We start from the raw sequence: 19,702 nt of genomic DNA, 5'->3' as shown, positions 1-19,702 counted from the left end.
AATGCCATAAAAAATTTTGAATCCAGAATAATAATTTGTTTGTAAATGATGATTGAATAAGAGAAAAAGTGAAAGAGAAAAGAAAAAAAAGAGTTACAGTTTTTGGAATGTAACCCTCATTAAAAAAAAAAAAAAAAAAACAAGAATAAAAAATGTAACACCTGCCCTGGCCAGTTGGCTCAGCAGTAGAGCATCGGCCTAGCGTGCGGAGGACCTGGGTTCGATTCCCGGCCAGGGCACACAGGAGAAGTGCCCATTTGCTTCTCCACCCCTCTGTCGCACCTTCCTCTCTCTCTTTCTTCCCCTCCTGCAGCCAAGGCTCCATTGGAGCAAAGATGGCCCGGGCACTGGGGATGGCTCTGTGGCCTCTGCCTCAGGTGCTAGAGTGGCTCTGGTCACAACATGGCGACGCCCAGGATGGGCAGAGCATCGCCCCTTGGTGGGCAGAGTGTCGCCCCATGGTGGGCATGCCGGGTGGATCCCGGTTGGGCGCATGCGGGAGTCTGTCTGACTGTCTCTCCCTGTTTCCAGCTTCAGAAAAATGCAAAAAAAAAAAAAAAAAAAAAATGTAACACCTATGGGTAATGAAGTTCAAAATGAAAAGGAAAGAATAAGATGGAAAGAGGATAAAATGACCAAAGTGGGGGGAAAAAAGATGAAAAATACAAGACTAAAATGGAAAAAAAGTTATAAAAAATGTGATTTTTTTTCAGGCTTTGAGAGGTTATCTTTTTCTTTTTTTTTTCTTTTTCTTCTCGGCAGGTGGCGCTGTACCACAGTTTTTGCCCTGTGGCACTCTTGAGTAGAGATTTGCAATTAATGTGTCACTATGGCAATGACATAAGCTAGCCCTCAGCCCCATTTGGTAGGCAGAGCTTGTTAGGGTTTGCAGGCTCCAACAATGGGAGAGTTTCCCAGTTTTCCCAGTGCCTCTCTCCACATCTCTCCCTCCTAAACCAGCAGCCTGGGGACCCAGCTGTGAAATTTGCCCCAGCCACTGCTTGCAGAGTAAGAGGCTCTAAAAGCTTCCATGTCCCTCCTCCAGCCCTGCTCAAAGCACAGTTCTGGGTAAGGCTCTGTCAACCAGAGCCACCAGCGTAAGCAGACAGGGCAAGGAGCCGATTGCTGGTCAGGGTCCTTTCTAAGGTTCCCTGGGTATGTCTAGTTTGCCTCAGCACTCCACTGGTCTGATCTCCACAGGCTTCTCCCTTGTGCCCTGTTTGGGAAGCACGTAGCCCAGCTCCCACCACTTCCACAGTGCTCTCTGAGGTGTGCTCTGCAGGAATGTGCTCTGTAACCTGTATCAGCTGGTGGAGGCACCCCACCAAGACAGGCCCAGGCCTAAGGATCCCAGCCCTTGAGCGCTTCCCGTGCTGTTGGTCGGGGAGCTGGGACCACACAGAAACTCTGGCTACAGCCCACATAGAAGTCCACTGTTGACAGTCTCCAGCCTAGCCCCTTCGTCCACAAATGCCTGCACCCATGCCAGAGGCACCAGGTTGATCCACTCACACACCACCCATGATTGCAGACCAGGTGTGAACAAAGCCCAAAGATGCTCAAGTGCCGACCTCTGCAGGCAACCCACTTGGCCACCACTGCTGGAGTCTGCTCACACTAGCTCTGCGTCTGCAATCTCAGGCTGAGCCGCCTGCATGCTCTCTCCTCAACTTGATTGTCTGCCTTAGCCCTAGCCCAGCTTCTTCCCTCACCCCTAACTCTCCTTTCCTCTTGGTTCCAAGCGAAAGCGGCTCTTCCTCAGATCAGTCAGGAAAGCGGAATACTCCATTCTCCATCTTATTTCCTTCAGAGTGGATTATATATTCAGCCACCTTTTTGCCCAATCGTACCTTTGTTTGGTGTATGTGTATTTCAGATGCTCTTGAGGTTGTTTTTCTGTCTTTAGTTATTGAATTTGTTGAAATTTCAGGGGGAGATATCAGGAGCACCCCTCAGGGCGCCATTTCTCTGACATCACCTGAAAGCCAATTTCTTAACCTTTAATGTGTTCAAAGTCCTAGATGGCAGATTGTCAATTCAATATACAATCTGGAACATACCATGGGATATGAGAAAGTAGAAATAATGAGTTGAGGTCATCAGAGAAATAAGTTTGTGACTAGATGAAACTTTCAGCCAAGAAAATTATTAAGAAAAGTGTCAATAAATGATGCTTGTAAACAAATAAGAATATTTCAATGGAATTTTAAAAAATGATGTTTCAGAAGAGTAGAAATGTAAGTTTCAAAGTCAAGTTTATGAAAAAGCTTCAAAAGTGTGAAATAACTAGTCTTAGGTAGAAGTAGGGACACTTAAGCATTATGACAGGTCAGAATAAAAAATTAAATATATATATTTATATGTTTATATAAATATATATGTATTTTTATATATATTTAGAGGTAGGAAGAAGTGGATGAACTTATCCAACTGTTTATATTTTGGAGGATAGAGTATGAGGCAAGATCAGCAACAGAGAGCAAATTGCTGAGTGCTTTTCTCTAACTGACCTAAGCAGCATTAAGTATTGGACAGAGGAGGAAACAAATTTATCCAAGTTGAGATTTAATCAGATAAGTAGCATGGAGAAAAAGTGGAACCATAGAACTGAAGGTGCCTGAGAGTGAGTCATTATATAATTTGCCATGGAATCTTAACTGCGGGGGTGGGGGGCAATAATAAAATGTGGGTATGAGAGTAGTGATAAATAATGACAAGGTTTTCTATTGATAAATAGGTGGATAAGGAGCAGTTAAAGAATAGATATTAGAGTAGTTGTGTTAGAACAGCAGAGACCATAAAGGAAGATGCCAGCTATGATAGAGTTTTGAATGTCTTTTAGAGAAACCTTAATTATCAGTTGGAAGTGGAAGTTATTGAGAGATGGGAGGACTGCTGAGAGTGAACAAAATGAGTTAACTTTTCTTTCATGGCCTCTAACAAATTTTTCAGGGGTGAGCTGGTCTCACTTGCAGTATATGAAGCAGCGATGTTCTCCCTTCTGGCCTTCAGTGGATAGTAGAATGAAAAGAAATAAAAAAAATAAGCATGTACCCAATTCCAAATTATTATTTAGGAGTAAAATATTTCTTCATTGTGGCTGTTGTAGCCATATTGCTATAACACCTGATAACATGCTTTTTTAAAAATCTTATTTGGCTCTCATCCACTGTTGGTGGGACTGTAAAGTAGTACAACCATTATGGAGGAAAGTATGGTGGTTCCTCAAAAAACTGCAAATAGAACTACCTTATGACCCAGCAATCCCTCTACTGGGTATATACCCCAAAACCTCAGAAACATTGATACGTAAAGACACATGTAGCCTCATGTTCATTGCAGCACTGTTCACAGTGGCCAAGACATGGAAACAACCAAAAAGCCCTTCAATAGAAGACTGGATAAAGAAGATGTGGCACATATACACTATGGAATACTACTCAGCCATAAGAAATGATGACATTAGATCATTTACAGCAAAATGGTGGGATCTTGATAACATTATATGGAGTGAAATAAGTAAATCAGAAAAAAACAAGAACTACATGATTCCACACATTGGTGGAACATAAAAACGAGACTAAGAGACATGGACAAGAGTGTGGTGGTTACCAGGGGTGGGGAGAGGGAGGACATAGGAGAGAGGGAGGGAGAGAGTTAGGGGGAGGGGGAGGGGCACAGAGAACTAGATAGAGGGTGATGGAGGACAATCTGACTATGGGTGAGGGGTATGCAACATGATTTAATGACAAGATAACCTAGACATGTTTTCTTTGAATATATGTACCCTGATTTATTAATGTCATCCCATTAACATTAATAAAAATTTATTTAAAAAAAAATCTTATTTGGTACTCTTGACATCCTTGTGAGTAGAATAGTGTTATTATTTATAGTGGATGCTGTGGCATAGTAATAAGATTTGTCTTTCAGAATGGAAGTATTTAAGTCTCCAACTTCCAAGTTTATTGGCAACTGACACTTTACTAGCTGAGCTTTGCTCTTGGAATTGTTTCCATTGGAAGAAATTGCTGTGCCCAAGATCATCCCTTATCCCCGAGAGTGACCCACATCCAAAACAGATCATTGTGGAGGTACAAATACCTGGTCCTTTTTTTGTAACTTATACAAAATTTATATAAAATAATGTTGGGGGCTGAAATATAAACAGGGTGTTTTTACAATCTGGATATTCTGGGGACAGAGATGCTGGGCCTAACCCCCCACCTCACCTGCCCAGTTAGCGAAGAGCTATACCTGATTCTTGCTTGTCCCACCCATGTTCTCCGGAGGAGGCTAGAACCTAGTTTCTTATTGGTGTAAAGTTAGATCTAAATGGTATGATGGGGGTTGTCTTTGAGTTTTCTTGGAAACAACTGAATTGCTAATGAACCACGTTTTTTCCCTAAATAAATATGGATGTGCTTCTGGGAGCCGCCATTGTATCGGCTTAGGAACAGTAGTGACTATCCGCCGTGTGGTCCTCCTTAATCCATCTTTATGTATATATCTTTAATTCTCTATCATTTATTTAATTCCTTACCTTTTCCCATTCAAGGACCATGTAATAGACTCGTCATGGCTGGACCAGAACAAAATAAAACTGATTTTAAGAAAAGCTAAATATTGAAATTGGAACTTAAGCTTAGGCCAGCCAACACCAAGTATTTTGATACTTTACCAGACACTTCCCTCCCCCACTGTGTTGAATCATCATCTATGCCCATGGATACACATATGAGAAACCATATTAAGGAGTATACTTTATTTTGAGCAATCTACTTTAACATGGAAAGAGAGCTTAAAAGTCATCAGCAAAATTAACATGCAAATATGTTTTCTATATAACAAGATGATGTGTCACATAGCTTTACAGCATGTGTTTCTCTAAGATTTTCTTTAGGGCTCCTTTCACATCCTTATTTTTCAAGCTGTAAATGAGGGGATTTAGCATAGGGATCACTACAGTATAAAAAACAGAAACAATCTTGTCCTGCTCCATTGAGTAACTAGATGTCGGGCGCAAGTACATGAAGAGAATTGTCCCAAAGAATATGGTGACAGCCATGAGATGGGAGGAACAGGTAGAAAAGGCTTTATGTCTGCCTTCTACTGAGGGCATTCTCAAAATGGCAATGAGGATACACAGGTAGGAAATGAGGACAATCATAACACAGCTGATGACAATAAAACTAGAGAAAGCCATGATCACAATGCCATTGATGTGGGTATCAGAGCAAGAAAGTTTGAGCAGGGGTGGGGTGTCACAGTAGAAATGATTGATCTTATTATGGCCACAAAAAGACAATCTGAAAGTCATTCCTGTGTGGATAGCTGCATTCCCAAAGCCTGCTAAGAATGAAGTTGCTACTAGCAAAAAGCAAATTCTCTCAGACATGAGCACTGGGTATAACAGAGGGTTCCATATGGCGGCATAGCGGTCATATGCCATCATGGCCAACAGGAAGCATTCAGTCCCCAAGAAGGAGCCAAAGAAGTAGAACTGGGTAGCACATCCATTAAAAGAAATGGCCTTATTTTCAGCCACAAGGTTCACTAGCATCTTAGGAGTAACAGAAGAAGAGTAAGAGGCATCAACAAAGGAAAGGCTGCTGAGAAAGAAGTACATGGGAGTGTGGAGACTAGGATCAATCTTAATCAACACAATCATCCCCAAATTACCCACCATAGTTCCCATATAAATTAGCAGAAACATTCCAAAGAGGACAACTTGTAGATCTGAATTGTCTGAGAGCCCTAAGAGGATAAATTCTGTCACTTCAGTTTGATTCCTGTCTGGAACCTCTTTCATATATCTGATCATTTGAGCTGCAATAAGAGAAAAGACATGACATGTGTTTGAATGAATACATGATAGAGCTATCAACATCGTTTTGCTGACATATACACATACAAGCTCTAACAGAAGAGTGCAAAATGAAAAGCATAGCAAAAAGTGAGTTTGACTTGATGTCAAGTCAAAAGACATCAAAAGACTGTATTGAGTTCTAGCTTTGCTGCTTACTAACTAATGATCTCAAGAAGAGTAACTTAATATTCATAAACTAAGATTACTTCTGTCATTAACCATTTATTGGATAATTACAGGGACTTACCTTTCAGATGTATCTCCTTTATTGTTTATAGTAAATACATTTATTTACATATTAACTTCCTCTAGACACAACTTCTAGAGAAAAACCACAAAATTTATTTCCCAATTTCCATTAACTATTCCTTCACAGAACTAATGGAAAGAATTAAAAAATACCATATATTAGTAAAAATAGTCAACAGTGCCAAAAAATAAAAATAAAATAATTGAATCTCCTGAGTGTGTGGGAAACTTTAAAAAGTAATTTTGAAGGGAAAAAAACAGAGGATATTTCCAAGTAGGTAGCATGGTTTTAACTCTACCCTACTTTCCTAGTGCCAGCATCTACAGAAGAAAAAAAAAGGCAGGTAAATATTAAGAACTTTAAATAAACCCTCTAATATTGAAAAAATCAGGTTGTAAAACTGAGTAGACATCTCCGATGAAAGTAATAAAACAAACCACAGCAGAGTAAACCTCTACCTAACACTCAGATTCACAGGATCCCAACAGAACCAGATGAATATTCTGGCCACCATACTAGATTTGGGGAACAATTTAACAGCAGGTCATCTGATGGAAATAATATTCACCTCATGCAAAGTGAAATGAAGCCAATTACATGGGGCAGGGGGAGGAAAGAAAACTTAAAATAGATACCCAGTCTAGATCTTCTAAGTAAAAGTTTAGGCAACAACTCCAGTGCAATTCTACTCTACTTCCCCTCCAAACCCCTCTTCAAACTCACATAACTGAACAGTAGATAAAACTGCACTAGTCCAGCTGTTGAATCATATCTCAGAATGTTCCATTCTTTATCATTCACAGCAAGAAGTTATTAGATACCTGTCCAAAATTAAAACATGAAACCAGAGTAATCCAAAACCTGTGCGACCATTGGAGACAAAGGATCTATTTAACACAGTTGGGTTCCATTCTCACAGACACTGCCATAGGCAGAAATGCCTGTTCATGCTCTGCTCCACCTAGTCTCCACTGGGATAGGGGCTCAATACCCCAACCAATAATTTATACTCAGTGCTATAAAACTATTATAGTGTCATTGTACACGTAATTTTATCTGAACCTCACCACAAATCAGTGAGGGAGATAAGCAGGTATTCTCACAAGAGTATTAATATGATTACCTTTGTCAGATGAAGTCAGTAAAGTACAGGACTTCCTCAGCTACTCACTGATGAATCTTGGGATAGAACATAGTATCTTGACGTCAGATTATTGTTGCTCTTCAACACCACATTGCCTCACTTTGTATTCTACTGGACATATATACAGCCTAGATCCTCTCCCTTGAAATAATCTTGCTGTATGAACATCAAAAAATAGCATCTCCAGAAGGAATTAAAAATAATAAATAAATATTTTCCTTTCATCCTCAACCAAAAAGTTTCCTCAGAGTATTATTCTTACAAAAATAGTGGGGAAAAAAATGTCACAGACATTTTATGTGTGTGCTAGACACCTAAGGAAGGTAATGGTGAGCAAACATGACAAGTACTAAGTACTATATGATGGTGATCATTTCCTAGGCTCTACAAGCACTGTGGTATATATTTTCCCTGCATTTATACTATTTACATCCTAATAGGCAATATTACAAGTCTCTTTTTGTACATGAAAAATAGGAGATACAAAAGATTAGTGAATCTTGCCCAATTGTCACAGAGTTAACCTAATGGAGACTAATTTATACCCACCCAGTGCAACTCTCATTCTCTTAACATGTGAGGTCATTAATAATAATAATAATAATGGATTTAAGCACTAATACACACAACAATTAATACTGTAATTCTCAGAGTTTTGTTAATATCTTAGAATACATTTAGTTACATTTTTTAAATGCATATATCTCATGAGGGGGAATATAATTACAGTAGCTGGGGATTGTTTTTCTTCAAATTTACATCTATTAATTTTCATTATTAGTAAAATGCCATTTGTCTTACATCTGGTGCTGTGAATTACATGTTCTAGTTTTTCCTCTACCCTGGCAAACATGCTTCCTGCTTCTCTGTAATATTCCTGCTCCTCCTGCTGAGGTGCTATAGTCAACCATCTAGTCCAGTGATTCTGGGTCTGTGTTTCCAATTTCTAAGAGTTTGTGGAAATAATAATGAGATTTCCTGAGAATTGCTCGTAAAGCCTTAAAATCATATTTACTGCTGCTTATACTTCTCTTAATGACTTACAAATCTTGTATTAATACTTTCTTAGCTACTCAGCACTCTTGGGACTTTGGGGTCTCTAGGTGATCATGTAACGGAGTGAAATGCTAAGTTTCTCTGGCTCCATCTTCGTTCCCACTGTTTTCAGGCTAATAGCTTCTGTGTAGTCTTGCAGGTAGACATGCTAATCATTAGAGGAAATCTGTCTGCCCCTTATGTTTTACAAAAACAGCCACTTACCAGAAGCTGCCTCTCCTGAGGAAATAAGGAAAATATGTACATAAATGATGATTATTTAGCAAAGTTTTGCAGAAACCTTGCGATGGGACTCACATCAACCAGAATCAACAGGCTACACACAATCTTCCTCCGATCCCTGCTGGTGCCCAGGTATCTGTGGCCATCAATCACCTTTTCCCCTTCATATTTCCTCTGCACCTTGGCATAAAAAAAGCCTGAACTCTGTACTTTTTAAGATGAGAAACCAGTAGGTCTTCCATCATCTTGATTGGTACCTTCTCAATCAATAACATTTCCTTATTCCAAACTCTGACATCTTGAGTTTTAGCCTTTTAAAGCTTTGGGCACATGGACTTTGGACTTGTAACAATTGGACCAATTAAAAGAATTGTGCATTTTTCTTCAGTTCAGTGGGTTACATAAATGAAATATTTTCCTTACCTTTCTTAACCTCTGGACTTTTATTTGATCACATTGTTTGTTCCTACTCAATGCCTAAATTCACACACACAAAAAAAAGACAGGAAAAAAAAAAGATAGCCTTCTTTTTAGAGATAGCACTCACTCCAGGTTAGATGGTAGGTGCAGTTGGAATGAACTTTAGACATCATCCAATACAGAGACAGGAAAACTGAAATCTTTCACACCTTGTCTGTCGTAAGAAAGTTACTCTGCATTTAGCAGAGGTTGAGTCCTTCCTTCTTTTATTTTCCCTTAGAGATAGGTCTCCCAGTTTATTATATTATGGTAAAATACATTTTAAAATATAGAATATATCCCTGCAGAGGAGCTCTACTATTATTTGAAGTTAGGTATATACAATGGCAGAGCCTCCAGACCAGACTGTGGAAAAGACATCCTAACTCATTTTAAATAGGATGTATCTTTTGTTCTTCAGTCTCCGGGGACTGTATCCCTCATGTCACCTCATTTTAATCTACTTGTTTTTCCTCTCTGAAACTAAGAAAATCAGATGTCCCTTCCACACTTTTCTACTTTACCCTCAGGACACCTGGGCCCAGCAAAGAGTGAATTTTCGGTCCCATTTTTCAAACAACTATTAACTATTACCCTTTCTCTGTCTCCCCGATAGTTGGCGTATGGTCCTACGGGAAGCATAGAAAGAATACACAAAACGGCAGGTTATTTCTACCTCTGGTCTTGCCTCCTGTGAGGACTTTGTGTGCATAGAAGTCATGTTACCCAAATCACACTGAGGAGCTGGCTGAAGAGGTGCAGGCAGGTAGCAAGAATAGGGGCCGCCTTGGCTTTCCATGCTGGCTCTGTCTCACCGGTAGTGTGACTTTGGATATTGTACTAAACCTCTTAATGCCTTAGCTTTTCCATTTCTGATTGAGAGTGCTAATGCCTGGGATGACTCTGATAAAATGAATAAATATGAGTTGCCCCATAAAATGCATAGGGATATATGATTAACAAAGAGTTTCCCCTACTTTGACACTATTCCCTATTGTCCAGAGTAAGAAATATATAGTTATCAGCTATGTAGCCTAGATGGAAACTAACCAGGTTCCTCATTTGTCCCATTATCCTTTTCATATAAAAGACCCAAAGTCTGAAACAAGTTGATCTGTATCTGATGGTGATTTACATTATTTTTGCCACTTTGAGAAGATATTCTAATTAACGTGTCTCTCAATTCTGTTTAATCAATGTGATTTTCACTAAATGTTGGGGAATACAAAGATTTAAAAGATGTGCTGCTTGCCTGACCAGGTGGTGGCGCAGTGGATAGAGCGTCAGACTGGGATGTGGAAGACCCAGGTTCAAGACTCCGAGGACACCAGCTTGAGCGGGGGCTCATCTGGTTTGAGCAAAATGCTCACCAGCTTGGACCCAAGGCCACTGGCTCAAGCAAGGGGTTACTCTGTCTTCTGTAGCCCCATGGTCAAGGCACATGTGATGAGAGGGCAATCAATAAACAACTAAGGTGCCACAATGAAAAACTGATGATTGATGCTTCTCATCTCTCTCCTTTCCTGTCTCTCTGTCTCTGTCTATCCCTCTCTCTGACTCTCTCTCTGTCTCTGTAAAAAAATTAAATTAAATTAAATTAAAAAAAGAAAGATGTGCTGCTTTATCTCTAGTAATTCAGGCAAGATTTGAATTATTCTGGTTAAGTCTTAACTCCCCCCTATTTTCTATTGGCACCTTAGAGGAAAAATACAGTAAGCTTTGACCAACACAGAGTCTGAAACATAATTGGCAAACAATGAAAAGTTATTTAATAATTAAATAAATAACTTTTCCTCAATTGAGTGTGAATTAGTTTTATATAAAAACAAACTGATAAATTAAGTGAGATTAAGTTTTGTGTAATTGAAGAATAGATGTAGGTTGGAAGAAAGATCACATGGCACACACACAACTAAGAGGTGAGGGACACAAGATGTCAGACCCTAGCTGATAACATTGTAGAATGAAACCACTGGGTACCAAAGCAGTAATTAATCATGGACAGGCTTTGTGGTAGGTGCTAGTCAGCCCCAGGCTATGAAGGAGGAAATCTCAAAGGCTTCAGAATAAGAGAAGTAATTTCTAATCCTAGCTTAAATGTCATTCAAAGAGGTACCAGAGGATGCTGTATCTCTCTGCCACCTGGATTAGTACCATCAGAAATTAGGCTGCAATGTGATCTCTGTGAAACATTCTGAAAATTCATACTGAACACAGAGATATGTGCTTGGTATGTAAGGTATAAACCATTGGCAGGTTACAATGACCTTTCAATAGAGAACCATGGGCTCTAAAATCCATTAAGCAAGCAACATTTATTGATCAACTAATAGAAGAAATGTTGCCTAATTAAGATGTGACCTCTCCTTTAGAGTAGCTTATGTTTTAATGTGAATTATGAATTATAGTAACAATCTGTTCAGCAAGTCCTTTCCTGTATCATAATTAGAAAATACTAGGGCCAAGTAATAATAGCAACTAGTATTAACTGGCCATGTATCATTTGCCAAAGACATGCATTTTCTGATTTTTATTAAGCACCTTCATCACAGATAAGTAAATTGGGGCCTTGAGAAATAACTTATCCAAATAGTTAATAGAGATCAGAACTGAGATTCAAACACAGTTTTTCTTTTTATACTACAGATTATGCATTGCTAACCATTTTGTATTACTACAGCACCTAAGTAGCAGAGTATGTAAAAAAATATACTTCTATGTTAAATATGGATAACACATAAACTACAATAATAACTAATGGCTTAGATATTGTCTGGGCAAGATTGACTAACTCAACCTGACCTGTGGTGGTGCAGTGGATAAAGCATTGATCTGAAACACTGAGGTCGCCAGTTTGAAACCCTGGCTTTCTAGGTCAAGGCACATACAGGAGTTGATGCTTTCTGCTCCTCCCCCCTTTTTCTATCTCTTTATTTTTCACTTTATCTCCTCTCTAAAATGAATAAATGAAGAAAATATTTTTTAAAAAGATTGACTAATTCAGAAGTTATGTGTATCATAGTTGTTATGGTTAATTTTATGAACAATTTGACTACGCTAAGGGATACTTAGCTAATAAAAACACGTTATTTCTGTCTCCTTTTGTATCTTTCTGAAATTTTACTTTTTTTCACAGAGGTAGTGCATATTTTTTTGTCTGGTTATGCTTAGATCTTTCATATTTGTTAGTCATAAATGAGTTTCTTCCTTTCCACATAAATTCCCTAACAGAGATTTTTGTATAGTTGAAGTTGTTAGGTTAATTTTACATTTTGCTAATTTTTTTATTTGAATGTCTCTGGATGAGATTAGCAATGGAATTGGTAGACTGAATAAAGAATTTCCACCCTCACCAATGTGGGTGGGAGTGATCTAAATCTCACAGTTATGGAGATTTTAAATATATATGCAAGCATTTTCTTTTTCATTATGTAGTGATGCCTCACCAGTTAGTTACTAAAACATGTATTATTTTGTTATAAATTATTTAATTTTTTTCTCTTCTTTAAATTTTTTGTGTAGTAAATTAAATAATCATTTCAGAAGCAGAAGGGACAAGATAACCTACTAGCTATAAAAAGATGTCCTTTGAGTCTGGAAGGGTACAGATTTACTCATTTAGAAGACACTTACATACTAGTCACTAGCTATAAATAGATTTTCATTCAAATAGGTTTTATAGCTGCCAAAATCAAGAAAGGAGAGAAAAGAATTAGCAAAATGTAAAATTAACCTAATAACCTCAACTACACAAACATCTGTTAGAAAATTTATGTGGAAGAGAAGATCTCATTTATGATTAACAAATATGAAAGATCTAAGCATAACCAGACAAAAATATATGCACAACCTCTGTGATAAAAAATAAAGTAAAATTACAAAAAGATGCAAAAGTCGACTTGAAGAAGTACGAAGGAGTACATGTTCTTTGATAGCCAGACTTTAATGTCATAAAGGTGGCAGTTCTACTTCTTTAATTCACAAATTTAATATTGTCTCTATAATTCTTGTGAGAGTGCTGGTCATCCTTTATGAAGAGTAAGCACCATTGGTTATCCCATATACTGCTGGCTACTATATGTACATTTAAATATGACCACTCCATATAGCATGGAACATATCAACCTCTTTGAAAGAAGTTGCAGTCATCAGCAAACAGACCTTTCTAACTTTCCATCAAATCACATCAGATAGGCAGCTTAGGGCTGGTAAAGGAGTTCAGGCAGCCCTTGTGGTTGACTCAATAATCATAGCTCGAGTGGTTCATAAGAATTCCCTTGTGTTTCCTTCTTTTATTATTAGGGCTTATGGAAGAGAAGGTGAATCCTTAGGGGATGACAATTCATCAAGTCTTTGGGTCTCCCATGAATACAGAAAGAATTTCATCATATTTCTTCTGGGGATTATTTGTGGTTGAGACTTAAAATACCTCCTATACACGGGAGCAAAGGTGGGATGAGTAAGCAGTTCAGAGACAACTGCCAGAGTGACTCACTGTCTTTGGATACTTCTCAGAGTATTTGTTCAGTATAACCCATCAAGAGAAGAAGAGACATTCAACCTCTTACCAACAGATAGAAATCAGGTCAGGTCACAGGTCAGTATTTGGGACAGAATGAGAAAGTGATGTAACCTATGGGAATGGGGCTTTATACCTCCCAGTGATCCTTTGAGCATGGGTTTGTTTAGTATAAGATCTATGCCATTTTAAACTTTCAAAAGGAAATGCAGACTGTGGGTTTGGCTTTTAGGTATCTCGTAATAAGTCTGAATCATAAAAATTCTAAATCTGAAAAGCTCCGTGGAGTTTGCATTCGCTTCCCCATCCGTTTCATAGTTAAGGAAGCAGCATCTAGTACAACAATTCGTGAAGTTCAAAACTATAATTACTGGGAAAAAAAGAACAGTATATAATCAAGATTACAAACTCTTGCTTCAGTATTCTTTTCATTTAAACATATAATAGCAGGTGATACATCAAAATCTATAATATTGTTTGTCTTTATTTACAATATTTTGATGTTATTTTTTAATTGAGTTTATTGTTAACTAAGAAATATGCTTATTTACTTATCAATCCACCATTTCTTCTAGTGTCAGATTGGTCAAACTTTAGTTACATGTTAGTCTCATGTAGATATACATATAATATGCACTACTACCTTCATATATTTAAGATGGGGATCACTAATTTCATCATCCCTAGGATTTAAGATAGCCTATTATAAATATCCACCCCCATGAAAGACACATTATACCATCTGCTTTCTTGTTTATTCTTAGTAATAAAACAATTAAAGTAGATATCTCTGTCTTCTGCCTTCAGACTTAGATAGAGGATGCTACTTATTTCTTAATTACATCACTTGTTTTAGTGTGGTTTGGTTTTTCCCACTTCCTTTTTAGAATTCTTCAATGGACCAGATATAGTTAAAGAGAAAATAGTTTGACAAATCTATGCACCTGCATGACTACAGAGTTAAATAATGCTTTCTTTATTCCCAAGTGAGGGATTTTTGAATTGTAACTTTGAACTGGGCTGTGCAACAACCTGTTGGCTAGGCAATAGAACTGTCCAAAGACACAGCTGGTCTTCACCCAAATTATACCCCATGCCAAAGCCCTGGATGCTTCTAAAGATCAGGAAAACCAAAGGACTAAGTCTTTGTTCATGCCCATAGGCAAGACAGAGGGGGAAAAGGCAGGCACAAAAATAAATTTCACCTTCATTAAATCACATAGAGACAGAAGAGAATAAAGTGAAGTCGAGTCTCGAGTCAGACAGAACCACCTCTGTGACTTAATGGTTGTTTACTTTGTTAAAGTTACTTAACATCCAGCCTGTTCTTGGTGGTACCTACTTCACAGGGTTTTGTGAGGATGAAATTAGATAATACGTGTAAAGCACTCAAAGTTCTGGCCTATAATTAATACTCAGTAACTCTTGCTTTTTCAAAGTTATTATTACTACTACCCTTTCTAATATTGTTCACATTTTGCTCCAAGTATTACACTTTCTATAAATATGTGTATGAGTGGATATGATGTGTTATACTTTGAGATTCCTGGTTGGCTAATTTTTTTAATTATTGTGCCTATATGCAATGAGAGTTAATATTTATTCATATCTGTGTTCATATTTGCTTTGTTTTAGAAAGAAAAAAGGGACACTCATAACTGGTCTTCTTTACTGAGTAGTAAGATAGATAAATGTATAGACCAGGTCATGCATAGGTCCCATATGACAAATGAGCTCAGAGCACCAAGGTCTATGGAGAAGCAGAATTTGCCATCCTGAGGACACTAACATCTTCTATTTTGACTGGATACCCAAGGAGGACAAGCAACCATCACCTATGAGTTACCCTATGAGTCACAGAATCTAATCACAGAGAAGGCTTTTAAGGATAACTCCAAACACTAAACCAAATCCAGGCACAACTAAAATTGGAAAGATGGATAAAGAAAACCACTCAATGGTGACTGAGTTTATCTTTATGGGCATCACGCAGGATCCTCAGCTACAGATTATCTTCTTTGTGGTCTTCCTCTTGGTCTACCTGGTCAATGTAGTGGGGAATGTTGGTATGATTATCCTGATCATAACAGACATTCAGCTTCACACACCCATGTACTTTTTCCTCTGCAATCTCTCCTTTGTTGACCTGGGCTACTCCTCAGCCATTGCTCCCAGGATGCTGGCTGACTTCCTAACAAAGCGCAAAGTTATCTCCTTCTCCAGCTGTGCCACCCAGTTTGCTTTCTTTGTGGGTTTTGTGGATGCTGAATGCTATCTCCTGGCTGCCATGGCCTATGACCGTTATGTGGCCATCTGTCGACCCCTTCACTATAACACTCTCATGTCTAAGCGAGTCTGCGTGGTTCTGATGCTGGGCTCTTATCTAGCTGGTCTGGTGAGTTTAGTAGCTCACACTTCTCTCACCTTCAGTTTGAGTTATTGTGGTTCCAATATCATCAACCACTTCTTCTGTGAAATCCCACCACTCTTGGCCCTCTCTTGCTCAGACACATACATCAGCGAGATCTTGCTTTTTAGTCTGTGTGGCTTCATTGAATTCAGCACCATTCTCATCATCTTCATCTCCTATGCTTTCATCCTTATTGCCATCATCAGAATGCACTCAGCTGAGGGCCGCCTGAAGGCTTTCTCAACCTGTGGCTCTCACCTCACTGGTGTCACACTTTTCTATGGCACAGTCATGTTTATGTATCTGAGGCCAACATCCAGCTACTCCCTGGATCAAGACAAGTGGGCCTCTGTGTTCTACACTATCATTATCCCCATGTTAAATCCCTTGATCTACAGTTTACGGAACAAGGATGTGAAAGCTGCTTTTAAAAAACTAATCGGAAGAAAAACTCAAAAAAAATAAAAATGTGTTATTTTCAAGATAAATGATAGTACAATAGTAAGAAAATGGTGTTAGAAGATAAAAAATGCAAATAACTTCAATAAACACTATCCAAGTTACCATGTATTTGTTGAGTGAATCTTAATTTTAGTAGCTTTTTCTACAACCTTTAACTCTATTATCTGAAGGAAATTGAAATTAATATTTTTGAAAGACATGCTGAGCAAAATTTATTTTTTTTAATTTAAAAAAATGGAGATAGAATTTGATAGGGGAAATAAATAGCCGATCACTCGTAAGCATATTTTTTTCAGGGCCACGAGAAATGACAGGTCTGAATGTTGAATATTTCTCTACTCTGAAAGGAAGTCAGAGAAAATTTAGTTAAATACATGGGGAATGGGGCTGCTGTGAGAAATAACTTTACTCAACCCAGCACCCATGCGCACATATTTAGCAAAAACTTGGAAGTGCTAGGTACAAGCCAAGTTCTGAAGACTGCAACTGTAAGGTACATTTTTTTCAAGGATTTTGCTGTACTTCCAGTTACTGCATTAATTCTCTGAAACTGCTGCCACCAATCATCAAGACCTTTTTCCTTTCTATCTTCAGTCTTCCCTCTGGCAAGTGGTTGGTTTTACCAGATAATCCCTGGGTCCCTTTGATCTCTGCCTAATCTTTAAAGGTGTAATGTGTAAATTTTGTCAACTTCACATACTGTTATCCTTTCAGGCCTCAGGGAATCCATCGGACTCTAGGACCCTGTGAAAGATGATAATGTCTACAGGATTTGTTTCCCTAAAATTTTTCTTACTCCTTCTTCTCCTTCTCTTCTGATCTTAATTAGACCTTTGTTTTTTCCTTGGGAGCCAATGGTCTCCATTCCTCTGTCATCATACCCAGGCCCTTATTAGAGAATAGTCTCATTAACCCTGATGTATCAATAAATCTTTTTTTTGCATTGTCTCAAAGCTACAAATTTCTAATGAAGAAATAGGAATGTCTGCTATCAATAATAAGTTAAGGCAAAAGACATATCTGGAGAAACCTAAATTTTTCTCAAATATGCTGAAACTCCATCACATCATCAGTTTTGGATATTTACAATCATTAATCTTTCTACTGCAATCTTCCTCCAGTGCAATGTATTCAAAGATCAGTGTAACACAATGCTTGCCCAAAAATGTAGAGCAAACCCATTCATTATAAAAGATACTGAAGAGTTATAGAGATAAAAGACCCAGTAGTTACCAAGCTTTTTGATGGGTGTCATTCTATAAGAGTGGCAAAGGTCCCATTTAGTTGGCTGTCTGTTTTGTTGTCAGTTTCTCTTGCTGAGCAAAAACTTTGCAGCCTGATGTGGTCCCATTCATTTATCTTTGCCTTCACTTCCCTTGCCTTTGGAGTCAAATTCATAAAGTTCTCTTTATAATCAAGGTCCATGAGTTTAGTACCTATGTTTTCTTCTATGTACTTTATTGTTTCAGGTCTTATATTTAGGTCTTTGATCCATTTTGAATCAATTTTAGTACAAGGGGACAAACTGTAGTCGAGTTTCATTCTTTTGCATGTGGCTTTCCAGTTTTCCCAGCACCATTTGTTGAAGAGGCTTTTTTTTCTCTATTGTGTATGACTAGATAAAGATGTGGTACATATATACTATGGAATACTACTCAGCCATAGAAATGATGAACATCAGATCATTTTACAATAACATGGATGTACCTTGATAACATTTTAATGAGTGAAATAAGTAAATCAGAAAAAAACTAAGAACTGTATGATTCCATACATAAGTGGGACATAAAAATGAGACTAAGAGACATGGACAAGAGTGTGGTGGTTACGGGGAGGAGGAAGGAGGGGAAGGAGGGAGTGGGGGGAGGGGAGGGGCACAAAGAAAACCAGATAGAAGATGATGGAAGATAATTTGACTTTGGGTGATGGGTATGCAACATAATTAAATGTCAAAATAACCTGGAGATGTTTTCTCTGAACATATGTACCCTGATTTATTAATGTCACCGCATTAAAATTAATTTAAAAAAAAAGAGTGGCAAATGCCAGTTTCAAAATCATCCAATCATATCATGAATTTTCAAAAACACATCCCTGGTGCTACTTTATGGGAAAAGTACAGAAGTTAATAGACATATGTAAGGTTGGCAATCAAGAGATTCAGCCTTCAGATTCCTTTTTTATAATCCAAAGTATAAATCTAGATGCTCTGTGAAAAATAAGAATAAAGGTGCTCTAATTCCATTAACTAAACTATGTTAAAGAGAAAATCACAGGCTAAAAATGTCATAACTTGTGGTAAAGCCCTGTGGGTGAAAAAAAAAAGAAAGAAAGATAGGGCCAAAAACTAAACTTGACAAGCTCCGGTGAGCCCTGAAGGATGGCCTTGTAAAGTAACCACACAGAATGGTCTAAAATGAAAACTTTCTAACTAAAAGCAATTCATGGTGGCTATCATGTGCGAAGGTGGTACTTTTCTGTAAACCAAGGTCAATGCTTACCTTCATGGAGACTGTTTATTGTCTTCCGCATCTACAATAACAAAACTGATGATATGTCTTTGAAGTATAAGGGTCATCTTCTTTCCCTGCCATCCCTCAGAGTGGGCATTCCACCCCAGCAGGAACCAACAAACCCCTTCATTGTCGTTATTATCATGTTAATTAACTATGAACTATCTTGTTCCTGCTTATATAAAAGAAGTTTTAGTATATACAATTTTACATTTTATCCAATCCCAGAGATTTCCTCACTTGACTTTCTCTGTCCTCCCTAATCTAACACCAATTAATGTCATGTAACCTCTTTATGTCTTTCCCTTTGATTCTAAATGTTAAACCTAATCCGGAGGGACCCGAAACATTCAAGACACGAACAAAGTCCGTTGATTACACACGAAAGCTTTATGGTCTAGCTTGGCCAAGCGGCGGCAACTCCAAACAGAAATCTGAGGGAGAGTGCGCCGGCCCTTTGTTCTACTTGGTTTTTATAGTTTTGTAAGTGGGAAGTACAGAAGCAAAAATTGTAATTAGGAGCCCTTTACCACTATTGGTTATAGTTATACAAGAAAGCCCGGCGGTCATACGAAATGACCGCTGTTCTAGATATTATAAATTGTAATTAAAATGATTTGTGCAAAGGTGTCTGCTAATTCAAACTGAATTACCCAGGGCAGGCGGCGAGGACGCCCCTTTGCTTAGTGCCCCACAAGGTTTGTATCTGAGGCAAGCCTTGTTTCTCTATGCTCATCAGTCTCATTTTGCCGAGAAAGACGCATTTGCTCTGTGACTGAAGCAAGCCTTGTCTTTCTC

The 19,702-nt window shown here is 38.2% G+C and overlaps 2 protein-coding genes across 3 annotated transcripts; one reads left to right on the top strand and one right to left on the bottom strand.

The window, feature by feature from the left end:
* Positions 1 to 4,859: 4,859 nt before the first annotated feature.
* On the bottom strand, positions 4,860 to 9,028 carry LOC136388625 (olfactory receptor 5AP2). Of its 2 annotated transcripts, XM_066360445.1 has the most exons (4): positions 8,965 to 9,028; positions 7,243 to 7,298; positions 6,843 to 6,940; positions 4,860 to 5,829 (listed from the first exon to the last, which is right to left on the bottom strand). In XM_066360445.1, exon 4 carries the CDS (start codon positions 5,822 to 5,824, stop codon positions 4,871 to 4,873), a length of 954 nt encoding a protein of 317 aa, XP_066216542.1. In that variant the 5' UTR covers positions 5,825 to 5,829; positions 6,843 to 6,940; positions 7,243 to 7,298; positions 8,965 to 9,028; the 3' UTR covers positions 4,860 to 4,870. The 2 variants fall into 2 exon arrangements, with proteins under 2 accessions (XP_066216542.1, XP_066216543.1); XM_066360446.1 differs by lacking the exon at positions 6,843 to 6,940.
* Positions 9,029 to 15,285: 6,257 nt separating this feature from the next.
* On the top strand, positions 15,286 to 16,452 carry LOC136388624 (olfactory receptor 5AR1). Its single transcript, XM_066360444.1, has one exon. The coding sequence runs from the start codon at positions 15,456 to 15,458 to the stop codon at positions 16,392 to 16,394; it is 939 nt and encodes a 312-aa protein (XP_066216541.1). The 5' UTR covers positions 15,286 to 15,455; the 3' UTR covers positions 16,395 to 16,452.
* The last annotated feature ends 3,250 nt before the right edge of the window (positions 16,453 to 19,702 follow it).

Source organism: Saccopteryx leptura, chromosome 1, assembly GCF_036850995.1.
Source record: "Saccopteryx leptura isolate mSacLep1 chromosome 1, mSacLep1_pri_phased_curated, whole genome shotgun sequence".
In the NCBI taxonomy this organism is placed as follows: Eukaryota; Metazoa; Chordata; class Mammalia; order Chiroptera; family Emballonuridae; genus Saccopteryx; species Saccopteryx leptura.
This window is presented reverse-complemented; position numbering and strand designations above follow the sequence as displayed.